This window comes from Leptonychotes weddellii, chromosome 6, assembly GCF_054177405.1.
Source record: "Leptonychotes weddellii isolate Sample4059 chromosome 6, ASM5417740v2, whole genome shotgun sequence".
Taxonomy (NCBI): Eukaryota; Metazoa; Chordata; class Mammalia; order Carnivora; family Phocidae; genus Leptonychotes; species Leptonychotes weddellii.
This window is the reverse complement of record NC_138374.1, coordinates 95,698,529-95,719,097: the sequence shown is the minus strand read 5'-3', so window position 1 is coordinate 95,719,097 and position 20,569 is coordinate 95,698,529. Positions and strand designations below refer to the sequence as shown.

Here is a 20,569-nt window from a genome sequence, read left to right as displayed (position 1 = left end):
GAAAACAGCAACATCATTGTAAGAACAGTGAGCTAGGGACTCATTCTGCTACCTCAGCACTCCCCAACCCCTCCACCTTTCGGAGATGCTGGGTTGACCTTTTTCGAAGGAATGTGATGGTCTTTCTCGGATATCGTCATTGCCATCCATAACCCTGACAGCATTGTGTTATAAGCAGGCCCTTGTATTACTGTTATGTGTGGATACAGAAAACGAAGTACAGATTATGTAACTTATCCATGGTCCCACAGCAGGTCCCACTTATGTAATTTATCCAGGTCCCACAGGAGATTGAGAAGAAGCACCCAACATGCACTCCAATGCCAAGTAGGACCTTTTTCTCATCAGTTTTTCTCCTGCAAGAAATCCCTCTATCTTATTGGCAGACAGGGTGCAGTTTTGAGATTATCATTTGGCCAATTACTGGAGTAAAAGTTGAGGTGCAAGTTTATTTTAGGAATGTATAGCTAGAACCCCAGATCAAATTAATTCACAAGAGAATCAAAGGCTGAGAAAAAATAATAAACGCTACAATCAGTTTCATGCTTTTCTGAACAGGGAAATCTTTACAGGATGATAAACTGTGTTTAATTGTAACTGTTAATTTGAGTGAATATTAAGTAATCATGATACTTTTTCCTCTATGGGCCCAATTCAGCTTCTGAATTTTTCTCAGTGTGGTTCTCTAGGCAGGAACTATTAATTGAGTCAGGCACTCAGAGGAAACATTTGCCTCCCTTACGTCACCCATACAATAATCAGGTTTAGAGAGAAAAAACAAATCTATTTAAATTACTTTATTATCAATCTTGTAAATATAATTGTAAAATAATTATTTTATTCCCAGTGGCCTAACTTGGAATATATGGAAGAAAGTAGTGGAATGGTTTTCCAGAGCCATGTAAGTTACTTCGGTCCCTTTAATAAGGTTTTTGAGAGGAAAACCTGTGTGAACTCAGTAGATATTGAAAAATATAAATAAACGAACCTTATTTCTGCCATCCTGATCTGAGCTGTTGGAGTAGAATCATAAATCTCGAATTTGAAGGGTTACCCATTCAGTGAGAAACAAGTGATCAATAGAGGGTAAAGGATAAATAAATGTATTCCATGTTTCAAGTTCCTCAGAAGCAAGTGGGGCAGCCCCCCCAAGATGGAGCTTGGCCAATGAACCTTGACAAAGTCCAAGTCCTGCCTTCATCAAGGAGGCATGCGAACAGAGCCTAGCCAAGGGCAAAAGCATCCCTTTCCTAAAACAAAAGTTAAACCCCTTCCGTTCTCTGATTCTTCAAGAAGCATTACATCAACAGGCTTAAGCATTAGTAAACACAATAATAAGCTAATAAAAATAAATATAAATGCAAATACGAGAGAGAGTGTATGTGAAAGAGAAGAAAGGGGCCTAAAAGAGTTTTCCTTTTAGGAAAGAAAACTCCCTCCCCCCCAACCTTTTGAAATGTAAATCCTCCCAGGAGTAGTCCGCCGACACCAATACCTCTTGTTTACAAAGCATCAGCAGAAAGAGTAGGGCCAGGATATAAAATAAATGAGGGCGAGGGGGGAGAGGCGCCCTCGGGAAGCCTCCAGGAGGATAAGGGGGCGCTTGGGGACCCTAATTCGTCGACCTCTTCTGTTCCCTCCAGCTGTCTAGCGCTGCACGAGGACCACATTCCCCAGTTCCTACAACGTTCACAAATCCCGCGCGGAGCGCCCCGCACTTTCGGCGATTTGCGGGCCCCCGGGGTGGGGCAGGCAACTTGAACCTGCTTTACAGCTAGATCGTCGTCTGTAGAAACCCATGTTCAAACACCACGAGGCGGTACACGGGCTTCACACAAACGCGTCGCGGGAGATCGCCCAAGTCTGGGGGCTGGAAGGGCCCGCGGTCCCGCCTCCCGGCGAGCAGAGCCCCCGCCCCGCGCCCCGCCCCACGCCCGCCCACGGTCATTACCGTCCGGGGTCGCGCCCGCGGGTCACTCCGCCCGGACAGCGCTCCCGGGCGCGCTCCCGGGCCGGCCCCCGACGATGGAGAGGAGGGCTCGGAGCTCCTCCAGAGAGTCCCACGGGAGAGGCGGCGGGTCCCCCCACAAGGAGAACAAGAGGGCGAGGGCGGAGAGGGGCGGCGGAGGCCGTGGGCGCCGGGACGCAGGGCGCGAGCGGGCGGGGAGTCGGGGGGAGTCCCCCGCGCCCGCAGCCACCGTGGTGGACGTGGATGAGGTCCGGGGCTCCGGTGAGGAGGGCACCGAGGTGGTGGCGCTGCTGGAGAGCGAGCGGCCCGAGGAAGGTATGGCAGGTCGGGGATGAGGGAGGCGGGGTGGCCTTTCCACGTGGTACCCAAGGGATGGCCCATCGAGGGAAACGAGTCACGGCGCTGAGAGCCACCGAGGCCAGAGCAGCCTCCTGGACCTGCTCGGATTCCCAGGAAATGAAAGGCCTGAGTTAGGACCCGCGGACGTCCTGCCCAGTGTGGGGACCCAAATACATCAGAAGAAATACAGATAACATCAACTAAATACCGTTGGTCTCAGAGGCGAGCCATGGATAGGAAGTGGGAGGAAGAGTGGTCCAGGTTGGGGAGCAATGAACACTTTTGGCAAAGGAATCTTGCAGCGGTTTTTGTGGCCAAGGAAGAGTATATGGGCACCTAATTTAAGTAAAACATGCATGAACTGGTGGTTCTGGGCAACTGGGCAGCTTATTCTTCTCTCCTCATCCCCACCCCTCAGTCTTACCTAAAAGTATTTTAAACTTTCTTTGGGGTGATCCTTTGGCCTCAGAGCCAAGTGGAGAAGAGCTAGACCTGAATTTAAATCTCAGCTCGCTAGCCATTGATCAGAGGTGGGGCCTTAACCAGCTATGCTAGGGGGATGACCACAGTACCTACCTCGGAGGGTAGGTGTGAGGATAAGAGGAGATATACCATCCAAAGCACTTTGCACAACGCTTGGAGCAAAGAACAGACCCAATTTGAACAGAACACTTGCAAGCTAAAATAGAGGAAAGTTAGACCAAAGGAGGGAATCACGGGGAAAAAGATCTTTTTGGCTTCTGTGGGTAAAGCAACTCTTAGGAACAAATTTATCTGCTTCCAGTCCTTTTTTGTAGTGAATGGAAGAAAAAAATTCATCACACCTTAAGTGTAGAATGACAGTGGTCTCAAGGAAAGTCAGTAAGGAATTGTGTGTTATTTGGTTTCTGAGGGCTATGAAATTTTAACATCATTTCCTGGTTACCAGCAATGCAGTATATGCGGGAACATTGAAAGGTATGATTTGACAAAGATTCCTACAGTTGGGGTGCAGTTTGTATGGACCATGTTAATGCCCTTTTGCCCAATGGATGCCCTTTCATCAGTCAGAAACTTCCAGGCATTAAAGGTTTGTTAGGTTCAATGCTACAGTATTGCTGAGGTGAGAGGTCTTGTAACTGTGTGTCAGACCACATCGGTTGGGGTGAGCCACGAAGGGAGCCCCCATGTGTGGAGTCTTTACTATGTGCCAGGCACACACTGGGTGTTGTACTGAGTATTACCGTTTCCGCATCACTGACCGGAAAACATGCGGGGAAATTAAGTACCTTGCCAGAGACCTACAGCTGGAAATGGAAGGGCCAGAATTCCAGAGTAAGATGGCCTGACCAAAAAGCCCATCCTTGAAAGGTGCTGCCCCTGCTTCCGGGTCACGGTCCCAGCACTGCCACCAGCTGTGTGGCCTCAGGCAAGGAGTGTCACTTTTGTGGGCCTCACTCAGTCTCTCCAGCTATAAAGTGACTAGAGCCCAAGACCCCAAGCAATAGATGAGAAAGTCCCATTGAGGCCTTGCTGAGCCCTTGTCTGGGAAGTTTCTGTGGCTTCCAGGGGCCCCGGAAGCAAGAGGAGCAACAACACCTCCTTCTCCTCACCTCCCACCAGGCTCCTTAAGACTTGGGAGAGATGAAAGAGCTCCACCTTACCAAAATGTTGGAGATTCTTAGACTATGTCATATCTAAGGCTCTTCCTGCCCTAACATTTAATATTTCACTATTCACGTAAACTGAACAATGTGAATATTCAAGGAACTCATTCCAAGAGAACAATACTTTGTGAGTAAAGCTGTAAGTTAAATTTGGGGTATAAATATTAGTTTTTTGTTCACATCTCTAACTCTTATGTGAAGGCATTTTGAGGCCTTTCTTCCTTTATAAAATGCTATTTTGTCTGTATATGTATTTATTTCTTTTTACTTGCCATGGTTACCACTGGCAAGTGAAATATGTATAAACTAATTAAACATGGCAATACCACCCTTATTGTCCTTAAGGAAGAATATTGTAAAAACTAACATGATGTTGATAGAGTAGCATTTCCCAAAATAGATTGCATGAGAAATAAATTTTATGGATCATGAATTTCCTTGGAGAAAACATTGCCTTGTCAAATGTTTGGGAAATCCTGGGTTAAACAAAGCTAAGAATGCTTCTTTACTGCAGGGATTCCCCTCGCCTCAAAATGCAGATGAGCACTAGGGAGCTCTAGAAGTAGGACACAGAACACAGGATTTCCTAAACTTGTTTTCCCAGGGAACTCTTGCTTTGCAGAGCACCCTGTGGGATTAGTGTTCTGTGGGACACACTCCGGGAACTACCATACTATAGCATTTAGCACTGATGTTAGTTTTGGGCTGATGCAGCTTGTGTACCAAGTGATCAATTTGGTGATGATCCTTCCAATTATTTTCCAGGCACAGAAATCAAATATTCAAGCCTACCAACTAGTTTTCCTCTTTTTCCCCCATCCCTTAAAATTAGGCTTTTCACCTTCCTAATCTTTAGTCAACACCTGTATGATGTTTTTAAACTCACAAATAGTATCCGTTTGGCCAGTTTCCCAGTACCTAGAGATTAATATTCTTGAGGTTTCCATAACTGTTACATTTAAATAATTTTTTCTATCCACTCCTTCATCCTTACAATTCAACAAATATTTATGGAGAACCTCTATTGTGTCGGACACTATTCTAGGCCCTGGGGACACAACGTAAATAACCCAGGAGGCTTGTGTTCTTGAGATTAACTTTCCCTGAAACGTTTTCATTTATCACTCAAGCAACATGGACATTCTGCAGTCCAGTTCCTAATTACTTTTATTTACAGACACTACTAGGCTAATATTACCCCAGAGAGATGATTTTTCAAAGACTGCCTAGAGATCCACACCCTAATCCAAAGAAGGGACTCTAATGGAGGAATTTGAGACGTTTGGGGCAGGTGGTAGATGGGGAAGTCATTTCAGGGAAGGTGAGCCTCTGCACACGTGTGGTTTGAATCACTTCAGAATCAACACCTGATACATGGTAAGCACACTTCAGTGATTTTCATGTATGTACGAAATTTCATACATCAACACTGTGAAGACTATCTCGTGAGAGAGCTATGAGATAGTTATTATGAGCTAGTTAGCATCCCCACTGTGTAGATGAGGAAACACGTTTGAAGAGTTCATATGCCTTGCGTAAGGTCACTGGACAGAAAATGGTGGAGCAGAACTCGAACCCAGACCTTCTGCCCAGATTCTGTGCTTCTTCCAGGTACCCCACTACTGCCTTTCCAGAAGCCTGCTCCACCTTCCACAGCCCCACAGAGCTCTTCACAGACAATGTCCCGTCATGTGAACTGACCAGTGATATCCAGCTCCCTCTAAATTTCCAGCAAAGTCTACACACTGCTGTGATCCTCCTACCAAGAACTGGACCAACAAGTACTACTGGTCAGTGAATATGGTAACATTCTAATATAATTATTCTTTTCCTTTTTTTTTTTAGGTACCAAGTCTTCAGGTTTAGGGGTCTGTGAGTGGCTCCTTGTCCTCACATCCCTGCTCTTCATCATTGTGACCTTCCCTTTTTCGATCTGGTTCTGCATAAAGGTAAGACTTCTTGAGAACCCAATAAGGAATTTCCTTGTGCCTCTCAGTGACCCCAGGTCCACTCCACTGTGACTTTGTATGTGCTGTCTGTTCCACATGGAATGGCCTCACCTCCCACTCCTCTGCCAGGAGAGCTCTTATTCCTTTCAGACCTTGCTCTCATGTAACTGTGAAGCCTTCCTTGACTCCCCCAGACTATCACTTCCTTCCTTGTGTTCTTGTCTCTCTGCTTTCATATCCATTCCAGCACTTACCTTGCGTATACTCTTTGTCGACACCCAATCTCTCCCATTAGACTGAGAGCCCTCAGGTCAGGGTCTACGTCTAGGTCATCTGCATCCTGCAACACAGAGGTCAGCCCAGAATAGATGATGGTGTCCACTTCTGGCACTCTAGGAAACTTCTCAGGCAGCTTCTATTCCATGAATGACGATTTGGCCCACAGGTGGTTACACATGCCTGTCCCTGAAGTAAATGAAGGCCATGTCCGTTCGGGAAGCACATGCCAAGACAGAATTCGAAATGCAAGGGATTTATTGGGAGGCACTGTCTGTGAAAGATTAAGGGGAGAGAGAATAAGAGTAGGCAGAGGGAGCCTTCAGACAATGATGCAGGTCTGACACCTGCGCTATGAGAAGTGAAGGAAGGATAGGACAGAAGGAGCCTCCGACTAGGGTGTAGTGTTGGCCAGCCTGAGAGGGAACTCCAGAGCAAAGTCGGCTTCAAGGAGGAGTTTCCTGATGGGCAGAAATGGCCGGGCCCGAGTACCCCCGCCATTGTTATCATTGGCTGGGGCTGCTGGGGAAGAGCATGTCCTTGGCTAGAAGGCTACAGGTGCTGCTGGGGCCATTGCTGATTGCACTCCTCATGCAGGCTTCTCTCCCCCTCCTCCCCCTCCTCCCTTCCTCCTTCCGTCTTCCTCCCCCTCCTCCTTTCTCACAAAAGGGTGTTGATTTTGTCCAGTGTCTTTTCTGCATCCATTGAGACAAGTGGTATTTTCCCTTTATTCTATTGAGATGGTGTATTACATTCATTGCATTTTGGATGTTAAACCAACTGTGTGTTCCCAGTATAAACCCCACTTGGCTATGGTGTCTAATTCTCTTTTTATGGTCCCAGATTCAGGCTGCTGGTAGTTTGTTGAGGGTTTTAAGATTCTATATTCTTAAGAGATATTGGTCTGTAGTTTTCTCGGGATGTCTCTCTCTTGTTTTGGCATCAGGGTAGTACTGGCCTCAGAGAAAGAATTGGACAGATTTCTGTCCTTTTTGGTTTTTGGGGAGAATCTGTGAAGGACTGGTAGTACTTTCTTGTTAAATGTTTGGCACAATTCACCAGTAAGACCATCTGGTTCTGGACTTTTCTCTGTGGGAAATTTCAAAACTGCTAATTCAGTCTTTTACTTCTGGGTCTTTTCAGGGTTTTTTTTGTTTTTGTTTTTCTCAAGTCAGTTTCGGTAGTTGCATCTATACAGGGATTTGTCCATTTCACCTAAATTATATCTATTTTGAGGCATATAGTCTTTCATAGTATTTTCTTTTATAATCTTTTTTTTTATTTCGGTAAGGACAGTAATGATGTTCCTGTCATTCCTTTTTCATTCCTGATTTTGGAAATTTGAGTCTTCTTTTTTTTCCCCCCTGGTCCATTTAGCTAAATATTTGTCAATTTTGTTGATCTTTTCAAAGAACCAACTTTGGTTGATTTTCTCTATTATTTTTCTATTTTCTATTGCATTTATTTCCACTCTAATCTTCCTTATTTTCTTCTTTCTGCTTGCCTTAGGGTTAGTTTGCTCTTCTATATCCAGTGTCTTATGGTAGACAATTAGGGTTTTATTTTGAGTATTTCTTCTCTTTTATCATAGGCATCTACAGCTATAAATTTTCCTCTAAGCACTGCTTTAGTTGCATCCCATATGTTTTGGTGTCTGTGTTTTTGTTTTCATTCAGCTCAAAATATTTTCTAATTTCTCTTTTGATTTCTTCTTTGATCCATTGGTTATTTTAGAGTACGTCATTCAGTTTCTTTTTTTTTTTTTTTTAAGATTTTATTTATTTATTTGAGACAGAATGAGAGAGAGAGAGCACATGAGAGGGGGGAGGGTCAGAGGCAGAAGCAGGCTCCCTGCTGAGCAGGGAGCCCAATGCGGGACTCGATCCAGGGACTCGATCCAGGGACTCCAGGATCATGACCTGAGCCGAAGGCAGTCGCTTAACCAACTGAGCCACCCAGGCGCCCCATTCAGTTTCTATATATTTGTGAATTCCCCAAACTTCCTTGTTAATGATTTCCAATTTCATTCCATTGTAATCAGATAATATACTTTGTATAATTTCAATAGTTTTAAATTTATTGAGGTTTGTTTTATGACTAGCATTTGATCTATCCTACAGATGTCTCATGTGTTCTTTTTATTCTTTTAAAGATTTTTACTTATTTGAGAGAGTGAGAAAGAGAGGGCACCAGAGGGGAGAGAGTCAGATGGAGAATCAGACTCCCCACTAAGCAGGGAGCCTGATGCAGGGCTCAATCCTGGTACTCCGGTATCATGACCTGAGTCAAAGGTAGACGCTTAACCAACCAAGCACCCAGGAGCCCCGATATTTCATGTGTTCTTGAGAAGAAAGTATATTTTGCTGTTGTTGGGTGTTGTGTGTAGATGTCTGTTAGGTCTAGTTTATGTATCGTGTTGCTCAAGTCTTATTTCCTTGTTTATCTTCTGTCTAGTTGTTCTCTACATGATTGAAAGTGGAATATTAAATTCTCCAGCTATTTTTGTTCCTTGAATTGTCTATTTCTCCCTTCAGTTCTTTTGGTTTTTGCTTCTTATATTTTAGATCTCTGTTTTTAGGTACATGTATGTTCATCATTGTTATACTTTCCTAACACATTGACCCTTTTATTGTTATACAATGTCTCTCTTTATCACTAGCACATTTTTGTATTTGTTTTAAATTCCATTTTGTCTTGGGACCTGGGTGACTCAGTGGGTTAAGCATTGGACTCTTGATTTTGACTCAGGTCATGATCGCAGGGTCCTGGGACTGAGCCCCACATCAGGCTCTGTGCTCAGCAGGGAGTCTGCTTGAGGATTCTCTCTCCCTTTCCCTCTGCGCCTCCCCGTGCGTGTGTGTTCTCTCTCACTCTCTAAAATAATTAAATAAATCTTTAGGGGGGAAAAAAGATGGTAAACCCTAAAAGTCAATTAGGTAGAGGATACTAAAGCAGAATGATGTGTAACATTTGACCAAGGTCTTGAAGGAGTAAGGCTCCTCTGCATCTCTAGGAAGAATTTGTTTCTCCCAGTAAAAGCAGAAATGAAACAAGTAATGCCAGGGAGCCAGGAAATCGGGGATGCCTGGGGCCTGCTCTGGGAACCAAATCTAGGCATTCATTCTCATTCATTGTTTCAACAAACAAGGCAAGATTCAGGCACAGGAGTTGTAAACCTTGGAAGGATCAACAAGACCTGGTACTTGACCCCAAGGGACTTACAGTGGGGTAGGGAGCCTGTTCCCTTAGGAAGCACACTTCAAAATGTGTTACTTTTGGTCTCTTCATGACATTTTCATATTTGACTAATTATCATTCAGTGGAGCTTTCTAAAGTGGAGGGAGGATGAAGAAGGAAAAAATGTCTACAGTCACAAATAATCCATTTTTTCATTCAACAGAAGTTCACGGGTGGGGCATATATACAAATAAACAGACCAAATAAGCTAATGATAAGCAAGTAGTAGAACCCAGATTTTGGGGCACCGGGGTGGCTCAGTCGTTGGGCGTCTGCCTTCACCTCGGGTCATGATCCCAGGGTCCTGGGATCCAGCCCCGCGTCAGGCTCCCTGCTCTGCGGGAGGCCTGCTTCTCCCTTTCCCACTCCCCCTTGCTTGTGTTCCCTCTCTCACTGTGTCTCTCTCTGTCAAATAAATAAATAAAATCTTTAAAAAAAAAAAAAAAAAGAACCCAGATTTTGATACTGGGCCAGAAAAATGAAGTTTATTTTTGAAGTAGTGTGTGTTAACTTTCCTGTTTCTCTCCTAACATGCAGACATTTCTACACAGAGAATCTCCCTTTTTGTCATTTAAAAATAACTACATATTTTCAGGGCACACTTAATTTTTCTAGATACAATCACCAATGAGAATTGGCAAATTGAAATCCACATGAATCATTTTGAAGCAACCTCAGAAGAAATTGCTGTTTGAAACAAATAGCTATTTAATAGCTATTTCTATTAAATAGCGAATGTGGGATCCATATAAAAGCTAATAATGGCAGAAGTCACAGCAAAATACAAGATTAAACATGCTGTGATTTTCTTGATTTCGATATGTTGGAGGTAGTAGAAGCATTATTTTTTAGATAATCATGACTCTTTAATCAAAATTCTGTTCATGGGCTCTCAAATTAACATGGCCAATATACTTGCACGGGTTTCTGAAGTTCTACACTTACTAAGTGTAGATTTTGGAAATGTAAATATTAATAGAAGTTTTTTCTTGGTTCTCAAAACTAAAGTTTTCTGGTATCCAGGATCACTCTCGTGTGCCAAGTCCTTTTGAAGACTTTATTTTTCTTTCTTGGAGTGTTTCAAAAGTATTATTTTTCCCTTTAGGTTGTACAAGAGTATGAGAGAGTAATAATATTCCGACTGGGACACCTGCTTCCTGGAAGAGCCAAAGGCCCTGGTATGAAACACCCTTCTACCCCCCATAGACTTGCCAGTTTCTTCAATCCGTGCATATTTGTAATATGGACCTCAGATTATATGACATAACCTGATTTGTGATATCTGCATTTTCTAATCTGTTACTTGTAACACAGGTTATGAAAGATTCTTCAGAGAGCATTACTATCGGGTAACAGTGGCCAAGAAGGAGGCTGGGTGCAGAGTCAAGTGCCGGGGCCAGGCTGGCTAGACTAGCAAGTAGGCTTAGGACCCATGGCTGGGCACTGGTTTGAGCAGAACACGTTTTGGTTAGAGTGCTGAGCAAAGCTGAGCTAGTTCAGATACAGGGGGTCAGACCAAACCATGGGAGATAGGAAAAGTCCAGCATCAGAGTGACAAATTGGCCTTTGGTTCATGGAATTTAGAAAACATAGATGGAGCACTTCCTGTGTCTTAGATATTGTATAACTGCCCAGGAGGTGAAGATGGATAAATGAGATGGTTTCTGATCTCTAGGACCTTAAAGTATAGTGGAGTTGATGTCCAGAGGTCCAAGCACAGATAGAAATATGGTTAGTCCACAAAGTCTAAAGTAGTTGGGGTTTGGAGATTCCAGCTAGCCAGAAAGGCAAGGGAAGGAGTGAAGTCCCAGGTGCATATATTGGAAGTTCCAAGCCAGCTTTACAGAAACAAGTAGAGAACAGAGACTAGACTAGAAGACACAAATCTGAGTTTGACAATTCAGAACAAACAGACGGATCCACGCAAAAGTAGAGCCAGACCCTGTGGTCTAGGACAGGGACCATCTTGTTCTTGTTCTAGTTTTCTGCATCCTTCTTTATTGGGGCTAGAAAGGGCTAGTAGCTGGGCTGCTCCTCAGAGAGGTCCTGGGCTCTGTGAGGTGCTGCTTGTTGGCTCTTACAGGAGCCCACACTGTCCAGTGGCTCTCAGAAAATCTCAATAAATCAATTTAAAAATACTTATTGCACATTGACCTTGTATATGACATTAGGTAACATGAAGCTGGTATCATGATATTGCTATTGTGATACCCTCTGGGGTTCACATTTTAAGAAGTACCACATGGAGGTTGCCGGCTCTAAAGTTGGTCATGTTGGTACATGCATGGATTCAAAAATAATTTTACAGAGCCCCTAAAAGGCACCAAGTCAAGCACTAAAACTAACGAGGGTGCATGAGACACTCTCGTTAGGGAGTTAAATCTAGTGAAGAAGACAGACATGTTACTCAAGATCTGGAGGGGTTAGCACCATGACCAAGGTGACCATACAGCCCATTTTGCTGGGATTAATCCCCACTTATGTCTGTCGTCCTGGAGTAAGTTGTAACAACACTCACCTTTCACCCTCAAAAGTGTTCTAGATTGAACAAAAAATTGTCTGGTAACTTTAGCAACCACAAACTCACTATCAGGATAGAGGTGGGATTGCCCAATCAGTCTGTGTGTAGTTGGAGGCTAAGGAAAGCAATGCAATATGCAACCTCACCCCGAAGAGGTGAACCCCAAACAATCTCCATACTAACCATTCACCTGTCAATTTCTCCACCCCCCTCTTCTAGGCCTTTTCTTCTTTTTGCCCTGCCTGGATACCTACCACAAGGTTGACCTTCGCCTCCAAACTTTGGAGATACCCTTTCATGAGGTAAGTCAAATGATGGATTTTGCTTTCTCTCTACGTTTTGTATGGCTGAGCTACCTATTCTGGTCCAAGTCAAAATGACTATTTAAGCTCAAAAGTCGAAGAGGAAAGTAGAGATATGGACTGTATCAAAATTAAAAACTCCTGTGTATCAAAGGACACAATCAAAAGAATAAACAGATAACCTATGGGTGGGAGAAAATATTTGCAAATAATACTTCTGATAAGGGATTAATACCCATGATATATAAAGAAATCTTACAACTCAACAAGAAAGCAAACAACTCACTTAAAAATGGGCAAAGGACTTTGTGATAGTTAATTTTATGTGTCAGCTTGGCTAGGCTAGCTTCCCCTTTTATCAGAGTGTATCCTTTCAAATTTTTCTATGTATGTGGTTATATTTACAGGCAGGTGTACATATCATACTATTTCATAACATGTCTTTTTTCCCTCAATACTCTGTTGGATCATGTTTTCATATATTAGCTATATTTCTACCCCTTTGTCTTATTTTTTTTCAAGATTTTATTTTTAAGTAATCTCTACACTCAACATGGGGCTTGAACTCACAACCCCGAGATCAAGAGTCGCCTGCTCTTCCCAATGAGCCCCCCAGGCGCCCTTTGTTTTAAATGGACACATAGCATTTCATTGTATGGATGTACCACAATTCACAATTCCCTGTTGTGAATATTAATTGATTTCTAATTTTTTATTATAATAAACAATACTATGAATGACATCCTTGCAGCTAAATCCTTAAAAATATGTCTTTGTGATAAGTGTCTAAAAATGGAAATGTTGAGAATGAGCAGCTTTTAGGTCTCTTGGTGTGTAGCACCAGTCTGCCCCCTAGTGGACACTCAGCAAACAACATATCAGAGCACTTGTTTCCCAGAACGTGCTTCTCCTTTAAGCACATTTTTTGGCATCGGTTTTTGTTTTTTTTATTCAATTGACAGAGATACAGAAAGAGAGCATGAGCAGAGGGAGAGGGAGAAGCAGGCTCCCTGCTGAGCCAGGAGCCTGATGTGGGGTTTGATCCCAGGACCCCAGGATCATGACCTGAGCGAAAGGCAGATGCTTAACCATCTGAGCCACCCAGGTGCCCCTTGGCATCAGTTTAAAAAGACCTGATATACAATTAACTGAATGTTTTTGTCTAAGAAAATTATTCCTGATATTTTTACAAAACTATTTACAACAGGATTCCTTTAAATTGTGAGTTCTTTAGTGTATTTCATAAAAACTCCAGAATCTTCAAAAACACATCTATTTCAAATAAAAGGGTGGGCCAACAACTCTTTTTTTTTTTTCCTATAATCTTACTGAGAAAATTTCCCTTGAACACATTTAGCTTCTCTATCATCCCCCTGGAAAAAGAGCACTAAACTAAGTCCTGTTCGGGACGCCTGGGTGGCTCAGTCAATTAAGTGGCTGCCTTTGGCTCAGGTCATGATCCCAGGGTCCTGGGATCGAGTCCCACATTGGGCTCCCTGCTCAGTGGGGAGTCTGCTTCTCCTTCTGCCTCTGCCCCTACCCCTTCTTGTGCACTCTGTCTCTGATAAATAAATAAAAATCTTAAAAAAAAAAAAATCATGTTCTCCAAACTCTTTTTTCTGCCCAGGTTGTGACCAAAGACATGTTTATAATGGAGATGGATGCCATCTGCTACTATCGAATGGAAAATGCCTCTGTCCTCCTAAGCAGTCTTGCTCACGTGCCCAGAGCTGTCCAATTTCTTGTGCAGACCACCATGAAGCGTCTCCTAGCACACCGATCCCTCACTGAAATTCTTCTAGAGAGGAAGAGCATTGCCCAAGATATAAAGGTACTTCAACAAATTTATCATCTAATATGTTGAAATACCTCTTTCTCTTTTATTCATTTCTTCATCGGTCATTTATTGAAGCACATGCAATGGAAGCATCTGGCAGGCGTTCACTGTTGAAGGTACCATCCTTCAAGGAGCTGACAGCTGAGTGAGAGGTTGCCAGACTGACCCTGAGTCAACCAGGTGATGACTAGTCAGTCATTGCCACAGGTTCTGCCCTTTATCCCCCCACCCCAGTGGCTCTACACTCACTGGAACGTGCCCCCAGAGCCCAAAGAGAGCTGGCAGGGAGGATGGGGCCACGTGGGACACGTGGCTGGTCCCACAGACATGAGAAGGCATGGTTCCTGGGAGCTGACAGTCTAGCTGGGGAAACAGGCAAAGTTAGTTCAAATAAGACTTTCAGCTAAAAAGAAAATGTCACAGACCCTTACATGATTAATCTCCCAATCAATCACTGAGATTTAATTGATTGGGAATTAGGGAGGGAATCGAGGAGCAGGAAGTGCCTCACGGGCAGCCCCATCCAGCCGCCAGGCGGCAAGCTCAGCCTCCTCACCCTCGGCCACAGTGGCATCTTCCGTTCTTACCAAGACAATGTGGCAAAGGTATTGAGACGGGAGAACAAAGCCGGATTCCTGGCAGCTGGCCAAATGGCAGTTACCACCAGTCGGGGAGCCTGTCGTGGGGGCCACAGGCTCCCTGGCCCAGAATCGAGTCAGGAAGGTCGGAATGTTGTCTCGCCAAAAGGAGGACCTCCAGCAGAAGGGCCGGAGGACCAAAGGCATTTAGGTAGTGATTGTGCCTGATGGCGCCCAAGCACTCACTCATCTTCACAGGTGACTTGTCCAGCTTGTTACTTATAAAACTGAGATTAGAGTCTTGGTGGAAAAGGGACAAATTCAGAAACAAAAGAACTAAAAAGAAACAAGAAATTAGAACAAGAGGGACACGGGCAGTTCCTGCTCTGGAAATTAAAAACCACTCCAGGGGCGCCTGGGTGGCTTAGTCATTGTGCGTCTGCCTTCGGCTCAGGTCATGATCCCAGGGTCCTGGGATCGAGCCCTGCATCGGGCTCCCTGCTCAGCGGGAAGCCTGCTTCTCCCTCTCCCACTCCTCCTGCTTGTGTTCCCTCTCTCGCTGTGTCTCTCTCTGTCAAATAAATAAATAAAACCTTTAAAAAAAAAAAAACAAAACCACTCCAGCGTGCTCCCCCTCGGCACCCTCAGACTCTCTTCCTGTTCACCCCTCCCCTCTAAAGGATAGAGGACAAGGTCACACAGCAGGCAGATAATATTCTCCGGATGAGTGAACAAAGGCGCCAACTGTTGTAGCCCCACTCCTTGCCATCCCCCCCCAACCCCTCCTCCTCCGTGGGCTAACCCTCCATCCCCCTCAGCGTTTCTCCGGCATTTTCCATGGGCCTCCTCTGCAAGGAATGTTTCCCTTTTCTCCACAGGCGAAGTCCTATTTGTCTTTTAAGATGCCACCTCCTGTGTGAGGGCTTTTCAACACTCCTTCCTCTCATCACCCCCTCCCCCCCACCCAGATGAGTCAGCCTTCTCAGGGCTCTCAGTGCACTAAGCTAGCTAGATGTCCAGCCACTGAGAAATCACCAGACATCAGTGAACCAGAAAAGAGTAGGGGCCCCACCCCCAGGGCGTGCCATGCTCTGCCCCTCTTTTCCAGAGCCTACAGTTCATCGTCTTCTGCCTTTTGGGCCTGGGAGGTGGGGCAAACGGGGGCCACCGGCAGGAAGGAAGCACCTCTAAATGAAAATCATTTGGGATAGATTAGACTCTGGTTCTCTAATAAGTGCATCTTAAAACAGATTTATCAAGTTCACTGTCTGTATTGGTTTCCCATTGCTTCTGTGACAAATTACCACACACTTGGTGACTTACAGCAATGCCAATTTAATCTCATACAGTTTTGAAGGCCAAGAGTCCAAAAATACTTTCACTGGGGCCAAAGTCAAGGTGTCAGCAGGGCAGCTTCGTTCTGGAGGTTCCAAGAGGAAGAAATCATTTCCTTGCCTTTTCCATCTTCTAGCAGCCCCGTTTCCCCAGCTTGTGGCCCTTTCCTCAATCTTCAATCCCTCCAAATCTTCAATCCCTCCAACCTTCAATCCCTCCAAACTCTGCCCACAGAATCACATCACCTTCTCCTCTTCTGTAGCCACATCTCCCTCTGTTCCCCCTTAAAAGGATACTTGTGACTGCATTTGGGCCCCACAGGGAAAATCCTAGATAATCGCCCCATAAATGGGGCGATTTTAACTTAATCCCATCTGCAAGGTCTCTTCTGGGGTAACATTCACAGGTTTCAGAGATAAGAACATGGATGTCTTGGGGAGCCATTATTCAGCCTACCACACCATCTTTAATTCCACAAGTATTTATTGAATGGCACTGTGCAAAGTTAAGCAGCTTTATTTTTTTAAGAGAGAGAGAGAGCAGGGAGAGTGGCAAAGGGAGAGAGAGAGAGAATCTCAAGCAAGCTCCACACTCAGCATGGAGCCCCATGTGGGGCTCGATCTCACGATCCTGAGATCATGACCTGAGCCAAAATCAATGGTCAGATTCTTAACCAGCTGAGCCACCCAGGTGCCCCAAAGTTAAGCAACTTTTTGCAAGGCACCGTAACATTAAAACAAAAAAGGAAATGAATGTTCCTTCAGAGGAAATGTACTTTCTCAGTTCAGAACAGTGGCCATGAGGGCATAGGGGTGCTCTACTCCCACCTGGAGGTTCTCACTGACATCTCAACTCTTCCCTCCACAGGTGGCCTTGGATTCAGTGACCTGTATTTGGGGAATCAAAGTGGAGAGAACAGAAATGTGGGTAGGAAATTAAGCAAGAAGAACAATGTGATAAAGGGAAATATTTTGGTTTTATTTTAAAATAACTTTTAAAAATTATTTTCAATGAGTACTATAGCCACACTGCATAAATTCGGACAAAGGAAAAAATTACCTAGGACTCAGAGCCATAACCAACCACTGTGACATTTAGGCAAATTACTTTCATGATTTTCTCTCCATGGAGTTAAAATAATTTTTTGAGATAAAATTCACATAACATAAAAACTCACCATTATAACCATTTTAAAGTACAAGTGTTTTTATTATATTCATGGAGTGGTGTAACCATCATTACTGTCTAATTCCAGAACATTTTCATCACCCCAAAAAGAAAGCCCACACCTGTCAAGCAGGGACTCCTCATTGCTCCCTTTCCCCCCAGCCCGACGACACTAATCTCTGTGTACTTGGCTATCCTGGACATTTCATACAAATGTTACATGGCCTTTTATGTTTGGCTGCTTTCATTTAGCATGTTGTTTTCAAGGTTCATCTGTGGTGAAGCAGGAATCAGGACATCATTCCTTTTGACGGTCAATTAATATCCATTGTGTGGTTACAGCTCATTTGGTTAACCTGCTCGTTCGCTGATGGACATTTGGGTTGTTTCCACTTTAGGACTATTCTGAAGAACACCGCAGTGCCCGTTCATGTGCAAGATTTTGTGGGAACATGTTTTCACATATACCTAGCAGTAGAATTGCTGACTCGTATAGTAACTCTATGTTTAACTCTCCATGGAACTGCCAGATTGTTTTCTGGCTATGTCATTTTCGTAGTTACAAACAGGGTAAAAATACAATTTTGTATCTTTTATGTAATAACGTTAAGTATTACTCTTATGCGGTCAGTTCTACTCTTTTCAAAATCAATTCCTTCATAAACTTAGATGCCTTCCCCTATCACGGATAGTATGGCTCATCAAAGCTGTTTTTCATTGTTCAAATTTAATAGCTGGGATTTAGATTAAACCTTAAGTAGGAAAAATCATAATCATCTATCGACTAAAGAATGTGTTCTCCTTGCACAGAGCAAACCAGGGTGCTGCTGTAACATCAGTGATCATGTGTCTGCAGTTGAGGCACTGACTTTCGAGCGGCCCTTCTCTGCCCACCATTGGCCTTAGAGGTCTAGGGACGGCCACCCTGTTAGATCAGAATTTGCCGGGCATCCTGAAATAACAGAGACGTTGGCCAGTCTGGCTGAACCCCTGGCTGCTAAAAGCAGTGCTGCACACCTACCTGTCCACGCTCTTTCTTTTCCAGCAAGGATGTCAGGCTGCCGGCGGGGCTCCAGCACTCCCTGGCTGTGGAGGCCGAAGCGCAGAGACAGGCCAAAGTGCGGGTGAGCCAGTGCGGCGCAGGCCCACCCCCCACTGAGAACGTTTCCCGCTGCTTCCTCACCTCCCACTCATCCAGAGCTGGTGCCCCCCACCCCACCCTATTAAAAGTATTCCCTTAAAGTGTGTTCATAGCCGCCTGACTAATGCCACCCAGCCTTTTCCGCGATGCCCTCTCTCTGAAGCCACTGGAAACAGTGAGCTCCTCCTCCTCCTCCCTGAGTCTTGCCTTCACTCGCTCTCCTGAAAGGCATCCTCCCCCTCCCCCCCCACCCCCGCCATCCCTCTTCCCTCGAGCTGGCATCTTTCCTTGGTAATATCAGCCACCTGTCACCTCTGTGTTAATGCGTGAATGACAGCAGACCCGTATCCCTAGCTGCGTGCAGGCTGTGGAGGGACGACCACGATGAGGCCCGATTCACTCAATGCCAGAGCCAAGAGAAGGTCACGCCAGGCAGGCCTGCCGGCCGCACAGCACTAGCCACCAGTAGCTCCTGGGGATGGAGGTGGGGGTGGGAGGGGTGCTGGGAAAAGGAAAAGGAGGACTGAAGGGGAGACAGATTGCTCTTAAAGAACAGAAAGCAGGTGAAGAACCCCACCACAGAGGAGCTCAGTAACCGAGGAGTGTTGAGAGGAGGAAGGGAAGAAAGTGGTCCTCTGGGCAGAGTTGCTTCTAGATCTGAGTCTAGTCCTCTTAGTCCACTTTAAGGTGGCATTTGGGTGGTGAGCTTCGTGCTTTTTCCTCTGAAATGCTCACTCGTTCATTTTGCCCTGGTTAGGAGTCCCCGCTTCAGGCTTCCACGTCCTCGCCTAGAATGCTGGCCAACTTTTTCTCAATATGGCAAAATCCTACTAATCGTTCAAGGCCCTGCAGACATAATTTTTTTTTTTTTAAGATTTTATTTATTTATTTGACAGAGAGAGAGACAGCGAGAGCAGGAACACAAGCAGGGGGAGTGGGAGAGGGAGAAGCAGGCTTCCCGCTGAGCAGAGAGCCTGATGTGGGGCTCGATCCCAGGACCCTGGGATCATGACCTGAGCCAAAGGCAGATGCTTAACGACTGAGCCACCCAGGTGCCCCACCTGCAGACATAATTAATAACTCCCCTAACACATCACTATGCTTGTCAGGGCCCTTGACAAATTCGGCCCTAAATTACAACGAAGAGTGCAGCTAATCTCCCCTAGACCAGGATCCTTGAGCAAGAAGGCCGTCAGCCTGCTGGCTGCTTCACAGGGCCTGGCGCCAGGCGGTGCTCCGTGCTCGTTCGCTGAGGGACACTGAATAGTAAGAACAAACCACTTTGCTTCTCCTCACATCTGTTCCCAGGTGATCGCTGCGGAGGGGGAGAAGGCCGCGTCCGAGTCCCTGAGAAGGGCAGCTGAGATTCTGGCAGGCACTCCGGCCGCTGTTCAGCTGCGGTACCTCCACACCCTCCAATCCCTGTCCACCGACAAACCTTCCACGGTGGTTTTGCCTCTGCCATTTGACTTGCTCAATTTCCTGTCTTCGCCCGGCAGAACTCAAGGAAGCCTCCCCTTCCCCAATCCTTCCAAACCTGTCGAGCCACCAAGTCCTAAAAGGAAAGACTCTCCCATGCTATAGGAGGAGCCACGGGGAACGGGCCTGGAAGGGGCCTGTCAGGCGACAGCCACATCCCTGAGGGAGGCACGCTGTCCTCACGTCCCGCGCTTTCTTCGGTGGCCACACGGAATACCCTTGGAATGCACAGTCACAACTCAGCAATCCGAAACAATTGTGAGGGACAGTGAGATGATGTAATGACAAGTTTAGATGGATCATTTTAATTAGAGAAACTATGGGAGAGAGCTTTAGCCAACATTCTACTCTGGAAAGAATTTTATGTCTATTTTGCTGTATGCCCCCTGGCCCCTTTGGCAAGGTCTTTGCTGCTCCCGTGGCCTTTTTATTGTGTTCATCACACATTATTGTAATCCTGTAGTTAAGATGCAGGCTTCTCTCCAGCTGTACTATGAACTCCTCAAAGGCACATCTTGGTCATTGGCTCCCCCCACCCCCGCCCCAACTACACTCAACCTTGTATGTTCCACCCTATGGTCTTCACATCTAACCCTGATAGGTGCACCACAGTGACACTTAAATGTTCCCGAGCGAATGAAAGAAGATGTACTTGGGCTGGATATAAAATTTACATCTAATTAAAAGAATTTAAAAGGAATTCTTTTTATGGAGCCTCCTTTTTAAAATAGAGAAAAGGACAAAAACATTTACCTGATACATGTTGCTTAAAATCTTAAGAAGCATCACTGTA

The 20,569-nt window shown here is 45.1% G+C and overlaps 1 protein-coding gene and 1 long non-coding RNA gene across 3 annotated transcripts; one reads left to right on the top strand and one right to left on the bottom strand.

The window, feature by feature from the left end:
• The first annotated feature begins 1,993 nt into the window (after positions 1 to 1,993).
• NPHS2 (NPHS2 stomatin family member, podocin) lies at positions 1,994 to 20,546 on the top strand. Of its 2 annotated transcripts, none has more exons than XM_031029024.2 (8): positions 1,994 to 2,284; positions 5,800 to 5,903; positions 10,522 to 10,594; positions 12,157 to 12,239; positions 13,867 to 14,070; positions 16,857 to 16,916; positions 18,202 to 18,280; positions 19,606 to 20,546. In XM_031029024.2, exons 1-8 carry the CDS (start codon positions 2,026 to 2,028, stop codon positions 19,659 to 19,661), a joined length of 918 nt encoding a protein of 305 aa, XP_030884884.1. In that variant the 5' UTR covers positions 1,994 to 2,025; the 3' UTR covers positions 19,662 to 20,546. The 2 variants fall into 2 exon arrangements, with proteins under 2 accessions (XP_030884884.1, XP_006734193.1); XM_006734130.3 differs by having other exon boundaries at positions 16,857 to 16,912; positions 19,606 to 20,536.
• LOC145722294 (uncharacterized) lies at positions 15,970 to 18,397 on the bottom strand. The gene is made up of 2 exons (XR_014146445.1): positions 18,178 to 18,397; positions 15,970 to 16,876 (listed from the first exon to the last, which is right to left on the bottom strand). It is a non-coding gene; the product is annotated as an uncharacterized LOC145722294 (long non-coding RNA).
• Positions 20,547 to 20,569: the final 23 nt, after the last annotated feature.

Excerpts from the sequence above, each read along its gene's own strand:
- NPHS2 (XM_006734130.3), top strand. The coding sequence starts at position 2,026 with ATGGAGAGGAGGGCTCGGAGCTCCTCCAGAGAGTCCCACGGGAGAGGC. Across the intron at positions 12,240-13,866 it reads TGGAGATACCCTTTCATGAG|GTTGTGACCAAAGACATGTT; the intron begins GTAAGTCAAATG and ends TTTTCTGCCCAG. Across the intron at positions 14,071-16,856 it reads GCATTGCCCAAGATATAAAG|GTGGCCTTGGATTCAGTGAC; the intron begins GTACTTCAACAA and ends TTCCCTCCACAG.